We start from the raw sequence: 22,523 nt of genomic DNA, 5'->3' as shown, positions 1-22,523 counted from the left end.
TGGGAGAGGTGTTCCACATACAAAAAAGTTTGAGAAGCCGCTGGACTCTTACAAATTAACATACATACTTAACATAAGTAAAATTATGGGACTTTCTAAATTGGAGTCATATTTGTTTTCCTTTTCTATTATTCCTCTCATGTTGTGAAAGGCCTTATTTCCCGTTAAGCCCACGTTCCCTATTATTGCTACGACCATGTCTCCATTACCCAGCTAAATTGAACTTGGTAGGGTCTTGCATGCTGCTCCTTCTTAAGCTTTTTGTATGCATGGGACCATGGAATGAAAGAAAACTAGTGTAACTTTGTAAAGTTACTGTTACCGACATAAATTCCAGGAATGTGTCTGCATTGAAGCCAAAAAGTTTCCAGAGCAGTATTTTTTAATGTAAAGTTCAAAATTAAATGCAGCAGAAATATCCTTTAAATATGTGTACTGTAATGGACAGGACATAGTGAAATCCACTTATAGTTAAGTCATTTGTTTTAGACAACATTACTTCTCTCATAAGTGGAGATTCCCTCTAACTAGAAGTTCTATTGACGCACTGCAGTGCATTGAAACAATTTATAACTCTCATGCTACTTCACTGTAGTGGGAGTTTTGCTACAGTGTATCAGTTTCTCATAAGCATCTTCTACTGTATACACCTCTCCTGACAGCCACCCACAAAATATAGAGGTTTGGAAAGCCGCACGTATTCCATCAGCCATTTTCCTTTACTCACAACAGCATATGGACCCAGGAATTTCCATATTGTATCAGACCCGTATCTAGTCCAGCATCCTCTTTCCTACAGTGGCTAGTACGAGATGCTTCAGAGGAAGCTGCCAGGAACCTCAAAGTGAACAATTACAGAATATCCTGCTCTCATCTGTTAGAGGTTGGCTTATGCCTTGAAGCATGGGAATGTATGTAACTGCTGCAGTTCTGTTTTGTTTTTACTCCTACTTAGTGTAACAGTGATGTTCTCCTTATCCAGATAAATGTCCAGTCCTCTTTTGAATCCTGCTAACCTCAATGATATTTTATAGCAGTGAGTTCCACAGGCTAGTTAAGCATTGTGTAAACAGTTTTTCTCATATGATTTTTGCATTTGTTGCCTTTCAGTTTCGTTGATGGGGCCCTTTTCCATGTTTTATGAGAAACAGTAAATAAGAGCATTCAACTGATGTTATCTGCACCATTCATTACAGTTTGCAAACTTCTTCTTTTATTAATCTAGTCTCTAAACAATCCCCATCTTCTTTCCATTCATCTAATCACTTTTGTCACTTTTTTGGGTGGGGGGGTCACTTTCCTCACCTGTTTGACATTTCTGCAATATCCTTTTTGTTTATCATTACACAATGCGCATAGACTTTCACTGAGCTGTCCAGAGTGATGTTCAGGTCTCTTTCCCGAGTGGCTACGGCTACTTAGGAGTCTAGTGACATGCCTCAGTAGTTCAGGAATTACTCCTACCCATGTGCATAGCCTTGCATTTCTGAACCATGAACTTCATCTGCCATTGGATTGCCCTTTCACCTACTTTTCTTATGTCCCTCTAAAGTTCCTAACAGCCATCTCTAGGCATGAATAACCTAAGTAAACTGGTGCAGTCTGCAGTTTTTGACACCTGCCTGTTTACTGCTTCTTCCAGATCATTAATAAATTATTGAACAGCCCCAATGCTAGTAGAGGACATTGAGGCATCCCAATGTTAACTTTTTGCCGTCATGAAAATTGATTTTTTTATTCCTAATCTGCCTACTCTCTTAGCCAGTTTCTCATCCATAGTTTTCACCTCATGACAATTTAGGGAGTGTCTGAATTGCAGTCAAAGGGTGTGATTGCAGCTTGTGTAGATATACCTGGGCTAGCTTTAACCCAGCGAGCTTGGGTACCAGTAACATTGCAGCTGCGACAGCACAGGCTTCAGCGTAGGCTAGCCACTTGAGTAAGTACCCTGGGGTTTTGGGTGGGCTTGTACAGCCTGTGCTGAAGCCTGCACTACCATGCCTTCACTGCTACCAATACCCAAGCTAGCTAGAGTAGGTCTATATGTGCTTTAGTCACACCCCATGATTGCAAGGTGGAACGTACCCTTTGTTTCCCTGAGACCATCCTGTGAAGGACTTTGTCAAAGGCTTTTTAAAACTCTAAAATTGTGTGAGCCAGTTATGCTTTATCCACTATTTTGCTGTCATGCTCAAAGATACAAATAAATTAGAGAGACCTATATTACAAGAGATACCTGAGGGAGAATGAGCCTCAGATATTTTGTTGCCAAAAATATAGTAATGATTAAGCCACTTATGGCATGTTCCTGCTTCCAGAGACCACTTCATGTGAGAGTCATTGAAGGTCAACTCCTTCTTTCAGGGCTTCTTTATATAGTCGCTGTAGTATCTGCATGCTATTTCAGAGACAGCAGTTCCTTTGGGTGGATGGGATTGCAGGGGGTGGCACAGAATACCTACTCCATCCATCTTCCAGGGACAGGAAGACTCTTCTGCCTGATAAGATTCTAAATTCTTCCCGACGCTCATTTTGAACTAAGTTCAAGTGACCTCATAACTGCATTTGATGGTTATTGAGAAACATGCTCTTTTCAGCACTCATGGGTCGAACAAGTTTAGTAACAAAGGCGTGGTGTTGAATAATTACTTTTATTTTATAATTACTTTTCCACACTCTTCAAGAGCTCTTCAATATTGTTGGCTTAAAACGAGCTGCTTATACACTTGCCTTTTTGGAATAAATAACACTTCTATAACTCTTATTGGACCAACTCGGTTGGTGAAAGGGACAAGCTTTCAAGCTACCTGAAGAAGAGCTCTGTGTAGCTCGAAAGCCTGTTTCTTTCACCAACAGAAGGTGGTCCAATAACAGATATTACATCATCCACCTTATCTCTCTCATATCCTGGGACCAACACAGCTACAACAACACGGTAAACAATGTATATAACTTGTCAGCAGCTCTTCTGCCGTCTTTTCAAAGCACTGTATTTTTTTAGAGACTACAAATTTTCCTTGGAGCCACCAAGTGGTCAGTTGATTTACTAATTGAAATAAAAAATATTTTTCTTGTGGAGGGGGAGGCAAATGTTTATGAACGACACAGTATAGATAATAATATTTATTCAGTTTGATCAAATGCCAACTATGTTCTCCATTATGTTCATATTTCCCATTTCTAGTAGTTTATCCCAAATAATACCCACTGGTGGGAGAACACATTTCATATATGATGTAGGAAAGGGAAGTAGGGGATATTGTCCTGAAAACAAACAACTTTAGGTTAGCATCTAGACAAAACCTATTAGACTCAGGTTGTGTTGAATACCCATATTTTTCCATTACCAACTTAAATAGTTTCAGAATTTCCATTAGCTGCATACAATACAACATAGAATGCATAAGACAGTAAGTTGAGATGCTGATCCTGCAACCACATTCCTGTAGGCAAACCGCTATACCTGCACATTGCCCCACTGAAGTGAGTTGCAGTAGCAGGATTTCTGTTTAATCTAATAATTTAAGAAAATGTTATGGAAGTGAACTCACCCATCCTTTATTATTCTTGTTTTATACTTCCTTTTTATTTTCTAATCTGGCATGTTTCTTTCCTGGACTGAAGTAGAAATAAAGTAGGCAAGAAGAATAAAGATATCTGTTTTTTTAAAATGTGAACTTAATGTGGTATGGGAGTATACATTTTATTCAATTTGGCTTTTACAAAGCATCCTACAGTTATTACCATTAACCTTAGTTAATAACTGAATTTAAGGAATTGTAGGTCAGAAGCTGAATATTTGAATAAAGAAAAGGAGGACTAGTGGCACCTTAGAGACTAACCAATTTATTTGAGCATAAGCTTTCGTGAGCTACAGCTCACTTCATCAATGAAATGAGCTGTAGCTCACGAAAGCTCATGCTCAAATAAATTGGTTAGTCTGTAAGGTGCCACAAGTCCTTCTTTTCTTTTTGCGGATACAGACTAACACGGCTGCTACTCTGAAACCTGAATATTTGAATGTACAGCATTGTGTGTATGAATGTTTGTGCAGTGTTATGTCCAAAATAATCTGTTGTTCTGCCTCTGTATAAAATATTCTAATTTAATGGAAAAATCTATAACCTTTAATAGGGATGAAACCAGTAAGGACCTATAGATCTTTTTTGTAAGTTATCCTATATATTTCTGTAGTAGAGATGTACAGTACTTCCCTATTAAATTCTATAGGGTGATTCAAAAAGCCTCTAAAACCATTTTAATTTTCTATTAAGCTTCATAGGGCTTTACAGCTGGACATGTTTATTAAACTGAATAGAAGCTAGACTTGATAACAATAGCAACATTACTTATAATTTTTATGTCACATCTTCAAAGGTCTGTACAGCCATTAACTAAAGAATAGGGGCCTTATCTTGTTCCCATTAAAGTCAATGGTAAAAATTCCATTGGTTTTCTGTGGGAGCAGAATTAGGCCCTAGATTAGGGAAAACAGATTAAATAATGAGGGGGTTGTTTTTTTTGTCTTACAATTATATGATCTTGTGTGGGATTTTTATTTCTGTTCTAACAAACATTTTATATTTAGGCCCTGAAACAAGGATACAATTATGATGATTTCAACCCTGCGTTAAATAGGTTAAGGGCTTGATCCTGAGAGCTAGATGCTCAGCTAGTGTAAATCAGTGTATTTTCATTGAAATCAGTGGTGCCATGCCACTTGTCTGCAACTGAAAATCTGGTCCCATGTCCCTAACTCTTGTGAATAACTACAGTGGGCTACTCACATAAAGGCTGCAGGACCAGAACTTCCAACAAAACTTGTGGCTATTCTGGACATTGGGGACTGGTGTAGAGGAACAGAAAAATGAGGGGAGAAGGGTGGGGTAGCAGAGAGAAGTGAAAATAGGGAACAGAGAGAAGCGAGGAAAATGCGGAAGGAGTGAGGGAGTGCAAAGAGACTGCTCCCTCAGTCAAGGACCAGTTACTCATTAATCACACCTGTGACTGCCATGAATTGAAGACACCCCAAAGATAATAGAGGGGAGATGAGGCCCTGCAGTCCTCCTCCTCTTCTGCACTGGCAAGCCACAGAGAGAGGAGCTTCCTGCACCATGCTGAGTACATTTCCGATGCACTCCCTGGAGCTCTTGCACAATCCCTCCTGGGTGAGAAACTGAAAAGCCAGAGATGTTCGTTTTAGCAGTTTCCCTTTCCTCTTCGATATGTGAGGGAGGAAATGGACTCAAAGGAAATGTATTTTTTAAAAGACATGGGCAATAATGATTCCAGATGTGTATGGAGGAAGAAGAGCCCAAGAGCTGTTGTCTTTGCAGCCTGCCCAGACACAACCCATATGCCTACTCCTCTGTTCTATGCGAGGCCAGCCTCATGATTGCAGCACCATGGAGGCAGGACTGAGAAATTTCACAAAAACTTGGGTCTCTGCCCAAAAGCCTAAGGTTAGGTAGGAGCTTCCCCTGAGAGGGTGAAACTCAGCACCATCTCCAATGTGAGCCTGTGCTTATCAGGCACAAACTGACTCCTGTATTTAATTTAAATAGTTGAATATGTATGTGGGGAGGGGGTGGGTATTTTTGTTGTTTGCTTTTTTTAAAAACTCTGGTTCTTGTAATCATTTTAACTAGGTTCTTAAGCAGTAACTAAATTCACATTCCTTCTGTCTAGCTGGTATAAGAGCTAAGTATTACTAGTTATCATGTCCATGAGCTGTCTGGGAGAGGGAGTAGGGTTATTGGAGTCTGTGGCGGAAGAGTTGGGGAGCCCTGCTTCTGCATCTTTTGCTAGTTCTTAATCGTTCCCGTAGCTCTGCAGAGCAGAACTGAGCCCAAATCTAGCTCCTATGGGGAACGAGCTCTTTCTGTAGCTCAGCGGATATACATATCCACACTTTTTCTACTAATAAAAACTGTTACTACTTAACAGATTTCCCTCCTGCCCCATTCATGGATTGTGACTCCAGAGGGGTTAAGCAATAAACTTATTCAAATATCATAACTGCAAAACAGGTTAAAATAGGCCTATAGAAAGTAAGTTGGATCCATATGTCAAACACTGAATTAACTATATATAAGTCACATAAGGTCAAATTTATCCCTGTAGTTAATGGAGTTACCTTAGGGATACATTTGGCATTTAGATTTTAAAAGTTTGTTCGTCTTAATTATATTTAACTAGTCTTCATTTTTTGTTCTTGTTTTTTGGTGTGCAGAAACTATGCTGTAGTCCAGATAGATAGTTGCAACCCTAGAGCTTCCACTGTGCGCTAAATAGAGAAGCATTTGCTCCCTGTGTCGGTAACTTAGTTTATTTTTACAGATGTTAGAAAAAGCATCAGTGGTTATACCTATACTTGAGCTGGAGGTGTAATTTGCAGCTTGGCCAGACATACGTGTACTAAAATAGAAGTGTAGTCATGGCAGTGGGGGCATTAGTGAGGACGAGCTGCCTGAGTATGTACCCAAGGTCTGGGGCAGGATTGCACTTGGGGTGGCAACCGCTTCCCGCTTCCCATATTGCTGTAGCTATACTTCTATTTTCAATGCACTAGCTTAAGCAAGATGTCTCGACTGTAGACATGCCCAATATTTTCAAAGTGTTGACCTAGATCTGTTCACGTAACAACAAATTTCTCACCAGTCCTGTCCAAAAAGGGAGTTACATTGATCAACGATATGATGCCTTGTCTCTTTAAATGTTCAGGGAGCTATGTGGTCTCCCCCCTCCCTAGTGCAAAGCCTCACTTTCATGTTAGTTAGTTTCAGTTTTGCAGACAGAACAATAACGTGCAGGCAACAGGCAGCTGTATGCCCATCAGCATCTGTCTATCTCCTCTGCTGGCAGCAGACAAACAAAAAGTAATTCTAGACCTTGTTAGAATTTGGCAGTTGAGAAGGTCTCTCAGCTATAGTCCTAAGTGCTGAGCCAGCAAAGCATTGGCTCCAGAGGGGCTTAAGCATTTATCAAGAGTTCCTTCAAGGTCAAAAGTTTAATACCTTGTTATGTGGTCCTTTCTTCCTCTGTGAATTCTGTTCCCTTTATTTTGTTAAAAAATCTTCAACCACTGAGCATGAAACATAATTTGGATTGGGCGGTACAAGGGGCTTGATCTAATGTATCTGAAATTCCAATTTTGTATTCCGTATCCCGAGGTGGCAACCACGACTTTTGCAAGAGAACTTGAAGAGATGTAAAAACATCAGAACCCTTTCCGAATTAAGAAAGCTCCCCTTGTCCCACTCAGAGGAGACCAACGGGTTTATTAGCCACTTTGGTTGAAAATTTAAAGGTTACTTAGCAACTTGAAAGAGTCTGCCATCTGTGAAGTTGTAGATTTAGGCCTCCACCTGATACCAACAAATTGCTCTCTTGTCTGGAGGGAACTCTCCGCAGCTCATTTTGGAAGTATTTTGATTAAACTCTGCAGGTGGACGGTCTGGTTGGCGAGTGCAGTGGGCTGGAAATACTGTCAGACCCTGGTGCCTTCTATTACGCTTATGAGGCCAAAATGATCAACTATTACAGGAGCTGCCTGAATCAATGGTGACTTGAATTTATAACTGTCACTTTTGGGGAATTGGGGAACCACTCAGGTGGTTTCTGGGAGTTTCAATAAAACAAAAGAGAGAAAAAGAAAGAGTTTCTTTGGTTAACTTGCATATAAAGTTAAAGGGATTGTTCACATATAGATTCACTGTTAGCACTGGAAATCAACCTCATACAGAGAGAGAGAGCGAGCAGCAAGAAGAAAATCAAACAAGCTCCTACAGATCATTGTGCATTAGTCAGTTGCTATAAATAGATATGAGTGAGGAAAAAAGCTGATAAAGAATACAGTGGGATTTTTCAAAGCAGTGCAGATGATTTAGCCCCAGGTCCTCCATAAGTGTGTTTGTTTTGTTTGTTGTTGTTCTTTTTGTGGGAGGGGGCTAAAGGGATGAGGGTGGAGTTCACAAGCTTGTCTCTTCCACTAACAGAAGTTGGTTCAATAAAAGATACTACCTCAACCACCACGTGTGTTTCATTAAATTTGGTGGAACACGTGGTTAAATCTCAACCAATCTTAAAGAAAATTTAAGATTGGGGTGGTTTTCTCTGTATGAGTGTCTGAGTGATAGCTGATGTAAGAAGAGTAGTTATCGACCATATTTTTTTTGAAGGAAAGGCAGCTGATTTCTCCCTTATTTTATGTCCAGGCTGGGGATGGGAAAGGAGGGGAACAAAAATAGATTTTAAAAAATTACAAAGATAGAAAATAATAATAATAAAAAACCTCCCCTTAAAACTCTCCTTTCCCATGATGCTTCAAAAATCTTGACAACAGTTATTGTGCTGACCAATGTTATCTCATTGTTCTTCCTGGTCTGTCTGTCTTTATCCATCTGTTTTCTCTTGTCTTCTACTTAAATTGTAAACTCTTTGGAGCAGGGAACATCCTTTGTTCTGTGTTTTTACAATGCTTAGTACAAGGGGTTCCCAGGCACTATGGTAATACACATAATTATAATAAAAACTCTGTCTTCTCTTACCCAACAATCCTTAAATCTGCTGGATTCTGATTTGCTGCTGTGATGATCCTAATAACTTAGTACATTTCCCTGACATCATCTCATATGTGGTTTATGCAGTACTCTACACCAAGCTCTCTCTAATAAAACTAAGTCTTTCATTCAAGCCATTTTGTAGGTAGGCATTGAAGAAGCAATGTGGCACAATTAATTTTCTGCATCCGTATTTCTAAGTGGCTTTGTTCTGATTAGGTCAAGCAGTCATCTGCTGGTCACAGACCACACATACCAAATTTGAAGCTGAAAAAACTTTATGTAGGGTAGGACAAAAAGTGGGTTTCAGTCTTTACTCTGGAGCAGCTGTTATTGGTACATAATTTGCTCCATGAAAAATCCTTAATTTGTCAGCATAATTTAGCAGTCCCTGTTCAAAAGTTAGTACATGGAGTAAGAAGAGCTGTTCCATGTCAGGATAGACCTCCTGGATTGTATATTCATAGGTATTTGGTTTCTAGTAATAATACCTTCCATTAATACTGTCAGTCAGCCAAGGATCTCAAAATACTTGGGGCTTTTGTCTGCAATCCTTACTTACTTAAAACTTGCAATAAAATCTATGAGAATTTTCCTGAGTATGGGCTGCAGGAATAGTCCTAACTAAGGTTAAACTTAAGCACGTTCATATGTGTTTGCAATATTGGGTTCCTAGGCAATAAAGCATAATTTTGAAGAATAACTGCCAAATACACATATTCTTTAACAGAAGTTATTTTGCATGATAAAGCTATTTTGACTTTTCCAATTAATAATGATGAAATTAATAAAAAATATGAACAAAAATAAAGACTAATACATTCCAAATCATGCCCTATGGCATATTAAACAGCTATCTGACCTACCAAAATATCTATGCTGCTTGTTAGAACATACCTGGAAAGAATGGCCTACTCTTTTATTTTCTGTATAGGGTTCCTCCTTAATTAATGCTCTGTGTAAAAGGAGTTGGGAAAACTATTCACCATTCATTTTTCAGATTTCACCCTCTTTTCTGTTCAAGGACAGATGTTGATTTTATATGTACATATAATTTATATATATATTTGGGTGTATACATACAGACTTGTTCACTAGTCAGAAATGCTTATATATTTTATGAAAACACAGCAAACAGCTCATAGTCGTAAAGCTTTTACCAAGTTGTTTGCTATTGGTTGTTACAAGTATATATGGTGATTGGGGTGAGCCATGTGTTATTGTTTCTGTTCCCTGATTGGATCAGTGTCACTGTAACTTGGTCTACAGCTGCCTACACTTTTGATGGCATAAGCAAGTTGCCTCCACACTGTGGCATGTAGTTACACACGGCGGTGAAAGGCTCCTACTCAGGGAGAGGCAGCAGGGAAAGGCTCCAGCAGTGGGAAGCTGCGAGAGACTTTCCCCGCTGCTGGAGTCTTTCACTGCAGTGGGGAAAGGCTCTGGCAGTACCCTGCCCAAAATAGCCGTGTAGACGCGGGAGGCACTGCTTGGGCATGTAGAGAATCATGTACAGTATGTACCCTGGGTTCAGGCTCTCTACTCTGTGCTGCTTTCCTCAGCTGTGCCTCACTGTTTGCATAGTTGTTTATATCTATACAGTGTCTGTATTCTACATGCTACTGTAAGTGTAGACCTACCTGTGGGGGAGCTGTGATCAAATCACCGAGCCTTAGATTTTCTCAGAATGTGGATTTAGGAGGAGCCGAACCAGACAGATTAAGGAATTTGTTGGACATTTTAATATTTTTTTTTCTGGGCCACTTGAGTTAAGCTTTACTTGGGACATCACTATAGGAAAAATTGGTCAGAATATTCATACTAAGTAATCCCATGAGGCATGTGCCTTCATAGTCCCAGCCATAAAATTGGGATCCTTTAATCTGTTTTATTTAAGTACTCTTTTTCACTGCTCTCACCAGGAGCTTTGTGCAGTCTTTCTTGCAATGGATACCATCACCATCTTTTCTTGTTTAACTGTGTTATTGCCAGACCCTGACCGGGGGCTTCAGGAAAACAGTCCCTACCTACATTGTCCTGAGTTGTTGGTCAGGACTATATAGCAATATTTCATGTCATGTACCAACTACATTAACTGAATTTCCTGATCTCCAATTTGTTGTTAGCTTTAAGCAAACCTGCCATCAGGTCAACCCAGAGCCCCCTCCCATCCCACGCCCCGAGCGGAAAGGGAGTGGCCGGAGCCCGCTCCGCCGAGGGTCGCCCTGCCCCAGGCTTAAGTCACTGTCCCAAACAAATGGGCAATAATTTCAGCATAGTTCTATGTGTGAGGTCCTAGCTGGCAGCCGTGCATCGGATCACTGGAAAACACCTTCCATGTCAGGGCTTTGGACAGAGATTTGGCAAGCAACTCAACCCCTATGATGCTGCGTTATTACTAAGCAGTGTTCTAGTTTGCAACTGGTGGAGGTGCTACTGAAAATAATATAGCTGTCACCACCTCCCATCATTTCTCCTTCAAATCATGGAAGATTTAGTCATACGCTTGCTCCTGAAGAACTTGCAAGCCCATGTAAGTAGAGACAAATTCAGTAACAGTACATGACTGCATCTTCTGTTCTGCCCATATGTCATGTTCGCACATTTAAATTGAGAATGAGTTTGCCCTATCAGATTTACGTATTGTTAATACAGCCCAATGAGCATCTTCTTAAAAAACCAACCAACCAACCAAAACTCCCAAGAAACAAAATACCACCACCATAGCAACAACAACAACAAAAACACCTGCCTTGTAAATTACAGATGGGTTTGAGTCACAAATTCATCTGAATCCAAACTTCCCCAATGTTCAGAGGTAGTTCGGTTCCAGCCTTTTGGTTTGAACTATTATAGACATCATAATCCAGATGCAAAGTTTGGATCCGAACTTATGTGCTGTTTGTGACTGTTAAGATGCGGTGTTTTGATCTGAGGCATCTCTGTTGGAAAGCATACGGTCACAATGTTACATTGTAATCTGGAATTATGATGCTGCCCAATTGAACAAAGCTGGACTGATTACCCTATTTGATATACAGAAGATGACAGTTCAGCATTAGGACCTCATAGCTTCTGCACTGTAGATTGTTTACTGTGACCACATAAACTTTATATGAAAAAAGTTTGTTATGCAGAAATATGTGATTTCTATTGTAAATCTTTTTAAAAATCTATTATTCCTGTCTGTTTTTATTAAAGGAAAACCACTGCAGAAGAATTAAAATTCTAGGGGACTGTTACTATTGTGTATCAGGATTGACACAGCCCAAAACAGACCATGCCCACTGCTGTGTCGAAATGGGACTGGATATGATTGACACCATCACGTAAGTATCTCAGTCACTGTACTTAGGCTTCAGTGCCCAATGGGAAACAGTATTATCCCTGCCATGTTTGTGATGTGTGTTATTAAGGGAGTGGTAGTTTCTGTGGAAACTATGCTCATTTAAACCATTACAGTGGTACACTTGTGCCATGAGAGAGTCTTGTTTTTACACAGTGCATTCTAGGCACTGCTTTTCTATTCCATTTAATCAGTTTGATGAGAAAAAATGAGTTTGTGCATGCATGCACATGTGCCGCGCAGTGAGGGGGAGAGAGGAAAGGGGAACTCATGAACTACCTCTATTGCTATTTGCCATAGCAGTGTGCATTGAACCAGTAAGCAGGGAATCTAATTCCTGCTTGTTCAATATTAAAACTGCTCTCAGTTCACCCACTTGTATGTAAATGCCAAACAGATTTTGATGTATATCTGTTGTGTGTGTTCATATTCCCAAATCAATTGTTCACTCTGATTTTTGCCTTTCTGTGTGTCATTTTGAAACTTTTATTTTGCTTTTCATCAGGCATGCAATGTGAAATTCATTTTGCCTCTCAGAGAAGTTTTCGTTATGCTTCAGAGCTCTGAACTGATTGCCTTTATACCAAAAGGCGAAGTGTGAATGTGAGAGAGTTCTGAATGACCTGCTAGTTACTAAGCAAGAGCTGGAAATGTATTTCATATACTGACACTGGGGAGGGAGAAGGGGGAGAAGAATTTGTGTGGTTTCTTCACTACCATGTATCTAATATTTTACAGACAATATATATATGAACACACAGACACATAGTCATGCTACATATAAATACACACTGAGTTACATAATGCTAGTGCCTTTGGACTAGATTATGGCTTTGCCACAAGCCCTGTGGGAGCGACTCTCCAGGAGCCCTGTTCTGAGCAGGGATAGTAATTGGCTATTAGTTCTTACAAGAAGCTAATTACTGCCCCTGCCCCTTGCATTGGACATCCCATCTACAGGAGAGGGACCAGAGCTAAGGCTCCACCTCTCCTCATTACTTACCTGCTTGGGAGAGGAAGAAAAGTGATCCTTTCACGCCTGCAGCCCCTTAGTCTCCAGCAGAGGTACATAGATCAAGGTACAATCTAGCCTTTAATTTGAAAACAGGCAGTAAAGCATTTTCTGCTATAGTTTTATGTACAGTGATCAAAAACTTAAAATGACTTGAAGTTGTATGATTTTTGAAAAGCATAATTTGTATGCGTTTGTAGTCCTCAGTAACATTTCAGTACTGATTTTAAAGAAACGTTATGAAGGGCCTATAGTGCCTTACTTAGTAGTGTCTTTCTGTCTTAGGCTGCCTGTCAGTCTTTATCTATCCTACATATTTGGAGCCAATATCCATGTGTTATCTTGAAGAGCCACGTGATAAATGAATTAGCCTGTGACTTTGATCATTTCACCTCCTCTCTGCTCACTGATCCATCTCTCTCAGGACTTAGGCTAACATTCCAGTCACTATTGGGTAGTTTCTGCACAGTTGCCATGTTTGTTTACTTTTTAAACCAGCTTGCCAAAGAAATGTTTCCTCTGCAGTCCAAAGGTGAAATTTGCAGGCCTCCCTGCTCCCAGAATTCTAATTGCCCAAGTTGCAGAATGGGCAAATTCAGTTCTTGGTCAATGACAGATATCTGACAAACCTCTAAGTCTTGAAATGGGAGCTTCCCAACTTCCCTATGTGGGGGAGTTAGCTTTCACTTCTAGCCTAGGAATGGCTCTGAATGGCAGGTTTAAATTGGTGAGATATTAAGTACTTTTTAGAGCTATTTTTAATGCATTAGTTATATTTCTGAGACGTGAACAGCTGGACAAAGATACTGGGAGCCAGAGCATGCTGTCTGTTATACATGTGCAAAGTCCAGTTTAAGCAATCAGACCAGTGCACGTGCAAACAGGATAATTGAGGCCATTGTTTCACAGTCAGAGCATTATGAAAAATAGTCCTCATAACATCTGAAAAAACTCTCTCACACATTGCAATGAGTATTTTTGTCTATCATATGTGACATCTCTACAATACATGATGGTATGCTGTGTTGTAAGTCTTACTGGCACTTGCAACCTACATAACTCAAAAGTGACTCTGCCACCTGTATGTAATGTGACTATCTGAAATGCATGCTGATAGAACCTGAAATACATGCTTATAGATCCTGAAATGCATGCTGATGTATACACCACACCATCGTGTATTCCATTCATATAAAATAGCTGTATAAGAGCCAGATCATGCTGCTTCATGAAGGAGCTTGGAGCTGTGGAAAATTTTATGGGGTTCTCTTCAATTATTATTATTATTATTCCAAATTCTTTTGAGAGATGGGTTTGAAGTCATTGAACTCATGGCAAGGATTGTGTCTTCTAAACCTTGCAGATCCTTTGGAGGTACAGGGCAATAGACACACAATTCTGTATCTCCATACCAGCTCTGGAGCTTTGTGGTGGCATGGCTCCATTAGACTTCCTTTAAGGAGAATTCCATAGTGCAGAGAAAGGCAGGGAAGAATCTGATATAGCTAGTGGCTGTATCCCATTTCTGTCTCCTTGTGGTACACTGGCTCAGGCATGATTTGATTCTATGTCCCATTTATCAAAATAACCAAAATGTTAAGAGGTTTGGATAAACGTGTCCATTTTCAGCTATCCATTCATCCAGTATAAATTCCTGTTGTGTATGTATATATTGTGAAATCTGTAATGCATTTTAGGATGAAAGGTGATATACAAACCTAAAGATCTATTATTATTTCTTTTACTATGTAATAATTATTATTTTAGATATTTTTGTTATGTAAATACAGTTAAAATGTACTAACAAGGGATATTTCAGCAATTCAGATATACGCTAGGATCAAAATCAATATTGTCTTTACTAAATAAATGTATCCTGCAAAGCCATCTATGCATAGCATTCCTTCTGTAGTAAATAGGTGTTCCACTTATAGAAAGTCCTTGAATTGGGGAGAAGTAGAGTTAGACATATAGACCTTCTACAAATTCTGTGAACTTCTCCTTTAAAATGTATGCAAAGGCACTGCTTCTGCCTCTTACCTATTTTTAAATATGAAAATTAATCTATAATTTCATTAGTTGGACTCTCTTTCATGTTTGCGTTTGTCTGCTATCATGATAAAGTAAACATCAATGAAAAGTCAAATTAGAAAAGAGGGAATGAAGCAGATGGGCTGCCGTGTATTATCTAGGCACGGTCAGTGAGAACTCATGGTAGAAGATAAGTAACAGGCAACTTCAGCATTTTCTTTTTGACAGGGTTTAATAAATTGGAAAAGACAGCACAGTGTGTGCATTGGAGATTAGGAGATGGTGGGAGAGGGCAAGATGAAAAAGAGTCAAGGTTGACGGAGCAGTAATTGATGGTGTCAGATTTATAGAGAGAGTTAAATTGGCAGAGGCCAATCCTTCATCTTTCACACATTTAAGTAATCCATTGATTTCAATGGAATTACTTGTGTGAGTAAGGATTGCAAGACCCAGACCTGCTGCATATGCCTTCTGTTAGTTTAACTAACATAGAAACAGTGATCATCTCAGAAATCAGAAGAGGGTCAGGGAACAGCTATTGTTACCTTTGAAATCACTGCGAAAATTTTCCTCACTTTAATATGGGTGTAGCAGGGTGGCCTGCCCCTTTAAGGGCCAGGAACCTAGGACCAACCAGCCCTGTTCAGTTTATCAGACTCAGCTGGGGAGGGGGCCAGGTGAGCTTTGCAAACAGCTGAGATCCCTCAGTTGACAGCAGGGAGCTGCAGGAGAGAGGTTGGCTCCTATGACTAGCCCTGGAACAGAAAGATAGGGGAGTAGAATGAAAGACCTCTGGGTTCCAGCAGCCTGCGCTGATTGTGAGGTTTGATTGAATTAATAAACTGGTGCCCTCGAAGAGGGGCCTGAAATGCTCTGGGCATGGCAGTTAGGCCTTTCTGGGAAGGTTGGGGAAAAGCGGACAGGCAATTGGCCTTGGAACTAAAGGGGAAACTGAGGCAGAGGCCCAGGACATAACACTGTGATAGGGAGCAGCATCCAATCAGACATTGTTGAGCTGTGTGTGCCGAGATTAGGATTGATTAGAATGTATAGCCAAGCCTACAGACGTTCACAGAACTCAAGAGCCTGATAATAGGATTTTGTTGATGCATAAGTAAAAAAAATTTTTTTTACTTCTGTGCAGAGAACAAGCTTGGAAAATTTCAGACTCCAAAGAAATTTAGTTTGAGAGTGTAATGAGCAAATGAAAAAGGGGATGAAGGCACAGTTTATAATGGAAGTTGAATTTCAACTTTAACTATTTGTCCATCGGTCTGGTTAGTGATTCCATATATGAAGATGCTGCTATTCATCAATTCCATGAGCTGTGGAAGCATTTTAGGTATTTAAATTACCTTTCATTTCAGGCAACGTCAGAGCTGTAGGACTAGTGGGCTTCTCAAGGTCTGTTTGCCCCACTGCAGAAAACATGTATTGCTGGTATAAATCCTTGTCTGGAGAAAGGTTCCATCCCTAGTATCAGCCTTGTCACATTGCACAATGAAATGAAAAATCATCTGTTTGAGCTGTTTGTTCACCTGGTGGATCTTCTGGAACGGTTTAATGATTAGGTAATCACAGTAGACATTTCCAATTTACAGGAACGTGAGGAGTAAAGTTTTCTTTGGGATGGACAAAAAAGTCCTAAGTGTATAGAGTTAGCCCCTGATCCTCCAAACACTTACACATGTGAGTAGTTCTATTTGTTTCATGGGATAACTCACATGTGCAAAGTTAAGTATGTGCACAAGTACTTGCAGTAACAGGGTCTTAGACTGTAAGCTATTTAGGGCAGGGACTGTCTTTTACCACATTTTTCTATAGTCCCTAGGACAATATGGTATGTGCTCTCTAACATGTCCATGCAGATGCTCCTTTCCTAAATGCCCTAAATATGGCCCTGCATTTAGGTTCCAGTTGATGGTGCTTCTCCTTGTTACCAGTAGAGTGATCCAAGAGGAGTTGGGAGATTCTCTAAAAAACTTATTGAAAATTTCCTATCATTGCCCCAACTTCTTTCTTCCTCAGAGTAACCTCTTCAAATTCACAATCCAAGTCAGACTACAGTCAGTGTATGAGGCATCTCTTTCACAGTAGTAAAATGCTTAGGCAACTGTATCCTATCCTTGTTCTGCATGCTGAATTCCTCTGTAGCCCTATGGTAACAGGGCAAAATTCACCACTGTGCAGGGGTACAGCACAAGGTGTATGCCCCATTTAAGTCTTACCTTGATGGATTAAGTGAGACTGGAGGTGGAGTTAAGTGTTACATAGAACTTGTTGGTCCACAGCATGGGTGTGAATTCTGCCCATAAATCTTCTTTATCAGATTCATTAGTGGCATAGTTAAACGTGCCCATATTCTTTAGCTTCTCATCAGTATGTGGCAGGTGTCGTCATCTCACTCTTTAATAGTATTTAAGCCAGGGATTCTTTTTCTTCATTTTATTTAAATTGCTTGTCACACCTTGGAGGTTTCAGTCATCAGTATTATTTACAAGGGTATTTTACTTTCAAAAATCATATATTTATTATGTAACTGCCACGGTATATTTATTATGTAACTCAAGTTTTCCAAGCTGCTGGCTACTCCCCAGTAGAGTGGGTGGAAGTGGGAGCCTCAGCCTCGTTTAAAGGTGGGAAATTTATGAGTCTTTAAACAGAAAATAATAACTTGCATCTTTCATCCCAAAGGATCCAAAAGTATTTCAAAAACTGATATACTAATTACATATAAAGAATTCCTTTGCTCAGGGTGGAAATACAGCCTCTTCAAGGATGAAATGTGGGAATTCTTTAATCGTACTCAGCAGTGCCACAGGGCAGGAAATGAAGTGTAATGTATCCAATTGAAAATGAAGACAGAATATGGGTAAGGAGGAGATAAATATTACAGTTGGAATGTGGCCAGAACACTGAGGTTAACATTCATAAGTTTGTGAAAAGTGTTAGGGAATCTTTAATCGCTAGCCTTGGGTATCCCTCTCCTTAGCTTGATGGCACATATCACACTACAGTCTCATGCTGGGGCCCAGGTTCAATACAGAGGGAAGCATGCCATCGCTGAATCACTAATAGCACTTCCAGTAGCACTTAGGTGTTCCTGGGCAGTCTCCCATCCAAATATACACCTGTTCCAATTCTGTTTAACTGTGGGAGCTAACGGGATAAGGTAAGCTTCTTCCCTGCATTTGGGGCAAAAATAGATGGGAATGTGAAGGAAAGCGGCTTTAAGCCACTTTATCCCACTATATATTCTGAGTCAGCAAAGAGCCTGTTTTTCCCTGGGGTAAGTTAGGGCAGACCTCAAGCTGCTTTTTCTTATGTTTAAGGCCGCAAATCTTTCATGGAAGTCATGGATTCCAGGACCTCTGTGACTTCTGCAGCTGCACCAACTGCTGCTCCGGTGGCCACGGGCAACTGGTTCCGGGCGCTGCCCCAGAGCAGCAGTAACTTTTTGGTTATTGCCCATGACCTGTCCGTGACTTTTACTAAAAATATCTGTGACTACATCACAGCCTTACTTTATGTTCTGTTTCTTGTGGCATCCTATGGGCTCAGACAAGCAGAAAATGGCTAATCTATAGTATGTTACAGACGTACTCCTGGCCTGCCTTTTCACTCCTGGCCTGCCTTTACCCTTTTTCTCCCTAAGCAGATATATCCCTAAGCTGGGGCCTGAGAGCATGGCTAGTGTACGGCCCTTACAACAGCTCTAAGTCAGCTGAGGAGCATTCTCAGAAGGCTGTTGCCTGCAATACAGAATCAGATGTGACTTTGACATGGATCATAGAAGTTTCTGTATTCAGTTCATGAGCATGGTAACATTTCAGCATATTTTACCCATTCCTACTGATGAGGGTGTGTAATAAATTGTTAAGTTTTATAAACACTTGGGATCAGATGGATTGATTTCAATGGGAGATGCTGACTGCCCAGTACTTTTGAAAATCGGGCAGTTTATTTAGGAGTCTAAACATGGATTTAGGAGCCTAATTTTTGCCTTCTATGTCTTAAGATCTTGGCATTGGGATTTAGGGACCCAATTAAGATGTTTGCGCTTCAAAGACTGTTCCATTGTATACACTGTGCATCTATACAAATGGCACTTAATAGTTATGTATTCTGTACTCTCCAGTGAAACACCCATATTAAACAACAGAAGAATATGATAGTGTGTGGTCCTCCCAGACATGGCATCTGTCATAGCGGTTATTCAAAAACATCCAGCTAATCTGGAGGCAATTCATAGTAAGACAGTCTTTGTCATTAGCATCCAAGAGCTAACTGATTCCTGATGGTTCTTAAATGGAACTACCATTGAACTACCATAGAAAACTTCAAGGGACATACTGTGTTCCTAATATTTAAGGACCACCAGCTGGGAATTCTTTAGACTTAGAAAGCAGAGTTCCTATACATAAATAGCTAGAAAAGCTTGTCTTTGGCTTTACCAGGAAATATCTACTTGTATGCAGACTCTTTTGGACTTACATGATAAATGAAGGTGGGAACTGAATGACTTGTGGGAAATGGGATGAAAAGCATTTTCTTACTTCAGTGCTGTTAGTTCAAACTCAGTCACTACTGATCTATTCTGAAATGCATTTCCATCTGATAACTGTTCAGAATCTTCTTTAAAATGAGTTTGATACTTTGTAAGAGCTATGTGAAATAACTGTAGCTAAGTACATAACTTCGTAAAATTAAAGGAGCAGCAGAGGCTGGGCTGGTAAAGTAGATTTCATCTACCCATAGGCCATTTACACAGAGCCATAATCCCACTAGGATTGTGAGGGTAGAGTGAATTTCAGCCTCAGTTTGTTTCTGGGTCCAGTTTGCAAAGCAAAAAAATGAATCATTAGCTACAGAAGTAATCTATGAAGTGAATAATTTGACAAACTTCAACTTCTTTTCTAGTAATATGGTTGTCCTTGAATAGCTGGTGACTTTCAGAAACGTATTCATAATTTGAAATTATTTACTGAATACTTTTGGCAAATAGTTCTTGGCCTGTGGATTGTTAATAAGCAGATTGTAGTGAATTTCTAATATTCACATAGAACAATTTTGGTTTCTTTTGATTAGACAGAAATGCCATGACATTGGGAGAACACGCTGACATTTTGTGTCTGAAACTTGCTCACCAATGTATTCATTAATAGTTGCTTAATAGTCCCCATTTTTCATATGTTTGCCAGAAAATTCATGGAAACTAATTGCAAAAGAGGTACAAACACACCCAAAGCAAATTAGGAATTTTAAAATTTGAACAAATATACATGAATAGTGTTTTTTTGTTTTTCTGCTTGGCTTTAAAAATGATACAAATATCATTGACACATTTTGGAGTCTCTGGGAAGAGGGTAGAAATACATTTGCGATTTAGATTTTGTATTAATTGAACAAAGCACAAAATGCCTTCAGATTCTACTTTATGATCCATGAATATATTGCAAAACTCACTTTCCTTAACATGTAGTACTCAGGTTTCAGAGTAGCAGCCGTGTTAGTCTGTATTCGCAAAAAGAAAAGGAGTACTTGTGGCACCTTAGAGACTAACCAATTTATTTGAGCATAAGCTTTCGTGAGCTTTTGAGATGCATCTGATGAAGTGAGCTGTAGCTCACGAAAGCTTATGCTCAAATAAATTGGTTAGTCTCTAAGGTGCCACAAGTACTCCTTTTCTTTATGTAGTACTCAGTAATGTAGTTTTACTCTATCTTTTGCGATCTCTAACTAGAACTTTTCAAACAAATTCTGTTACAATTTTCCCGTTTTGAAAAGCATATTTCCTTAAAAGTTGAGTTTTTGGTTTCCTTTGAGAGAATTTAGAACAGAGGAAAGAACAGATTTATTTTCAAGGTCTTGATGGATTGTGCCTCTTTTCCCTGTTTGGGGATATTTCCTTCCCCTTCTCTTTACATTTAATGTGAGTTACAACATAGTTTTTTGGAATATGAAAGGGTTTTTAGTATTTTGTGAATACAAAATAATAATTTATGCACATGCACATGTACTTGCAGGGACATGACTCCAGATAATACACAGCTAATGTGTTATGTGATAGACTATATAAAGGCTAGTAAGGCCCTAATCTTGAAACACTCAGGAATGTACTTATATTTACCCATATGAATCGTCTTGCTGGCATTAGTGGGACTGGTCATAGGAGTAAAGGGAAGCACATGCATACATGCGTGCAGTATTGTGACCTTAGTTTGAATGTTCAAAATGATCAGTTTGAATTAATTAAGCACAAAAATGGAAGGCCTTTTTTTTTAAATAAAAACACTGCACCATAAGAGCTATGCCCTAAGACGACACTTATAACGTAAGAGCAAGAGCTGAATTATTTTTCAGATATTTAGGCAAAGCAAGAATGTGCAAACATTCACAGTTACCTCTCTCCCTGGGGTTTTTTTTTTTGTTTTTTTGGTTTTTTTTTAATTAAAAAAGCGTGTTTCTCTTTTTAACTCTTACCTAATTCAGAAATATCTTAAAATGATTATCTTCAAATTTCCAGTGAAAATCCATCTCCGGGCTAAGGCCTGACTTAAGAAATTATAACCCAAATGGTATAGTTTTGAGAAAGAAATGACCGTTTAGAATTAGGGGGTTAGAACGGAAAGGATTTTTCAACTTTAACTATTGTAAACCTGCCCTGACAGTGTAACATAGGAACAAATGTTAAAAAATATTTTTCAAAACAGGCAACACTGATGTTAATAGGGAAGTGCCACTTACCAGGAAGAAGAGTATAGTTCACAGAATTTGACATAAATACAATAAATATTAATACACGACTTCCATTGTGAACGCAACACACGCAAAGTGCTTGACACAAGCCCGTGAAAACAAAGAAATGAAAAATTAACCCACCTATTAGTATATACTCTCCATTCTTCCACTCACAAGCACATGTTTTACAATTACCACTCCTACCACATACCACAGACCATGCACGGCAGTCTTAGCTTTGCCCTTTTTTTGCCATTTTGCATGCACACTTTACTTTTTCACCCGCCCTAACAGTTGTGGAAGTTTGGCATAGTAGATTATTGTATTCCAAAAAGCTAGTTTGGTAAAGGCTGTGCACAGATGGGTGGTTAAAGGAGGTGATGGAAGGCTGGTATCCCTGTAGGGGCAGAGTTAAGGTCATAGTGCATGGTCTGTGGTGTATTCTTGATGTGGTAATAGTAAGGTGGGTGGGGGTAAAGGGTATGTACTGTTAGATGGGTTAATTTTCCATTTCCTTGATTTTGTGGGTTAGTGTCAGGTAGCTTGTGTGTGTTGCATCCTAACTGCTTCACAACAATTTTTTGTGTATTAATTTTGTAGGGTGTTACTTAACTGGGTTGGGTATTGGATGGGGGTGGACCTATGGGGGGGGGTAGAAATGCAAAAAGAGAGTATTTCATCCCTTGGCAGTTGCATGTTAGCCCTTCCCTGCTGTAGGAAAAAATCTTATAGAAGAATGTTGCTCCTTCCAGAGGAGCTTTTATGAACTGGCTGTCCTCCAATCCCCAATCAGTCAAACTTATTTACACTTGGCACCACCGCCATCTGCCAC

The 22,523-nt window shown here is 39.6% G+C and overlaps 1 protein-coding gene across 1 annotated transcript in view; it reads left to right on the top strand.

Moving 5' to 3' along the window:
* Nucleotides 1–22,523, top strand: part of ADCY1 (adenylate cyclase 1) — a 227,861-nt gene that overhangs the window by 131,152 nt on the left and 74,186 nt on the right. The window contains exon 5 of the mRNA XM_084620103.1: nucleotides 11,763–11,890. Within this exon, the coding sequence (XP_084476229.1) occupies nucleotides 11,763–11,890 (128 nt within the window). The remainder of the gene's footprint in view (nucleotides 1–11,762; nucleotides 11,891–22,523) is intronic.

Source organism: Lepidochelys olivacea, assembly GCF_965140295.1.
Source record: "Lepidochelys olivacea isolate rLepOli2 genome assembly, chromosome: 2".
NCBI classification, from domain to species: Eukaryota; Metazoa; Chordata; order Testudines; family Cheloniidae; genus Lepidochelys; species Lepidochelys olivacea.
This window is presented reverse-complemented; position numbering and strand designations above follow the sequence as displayed.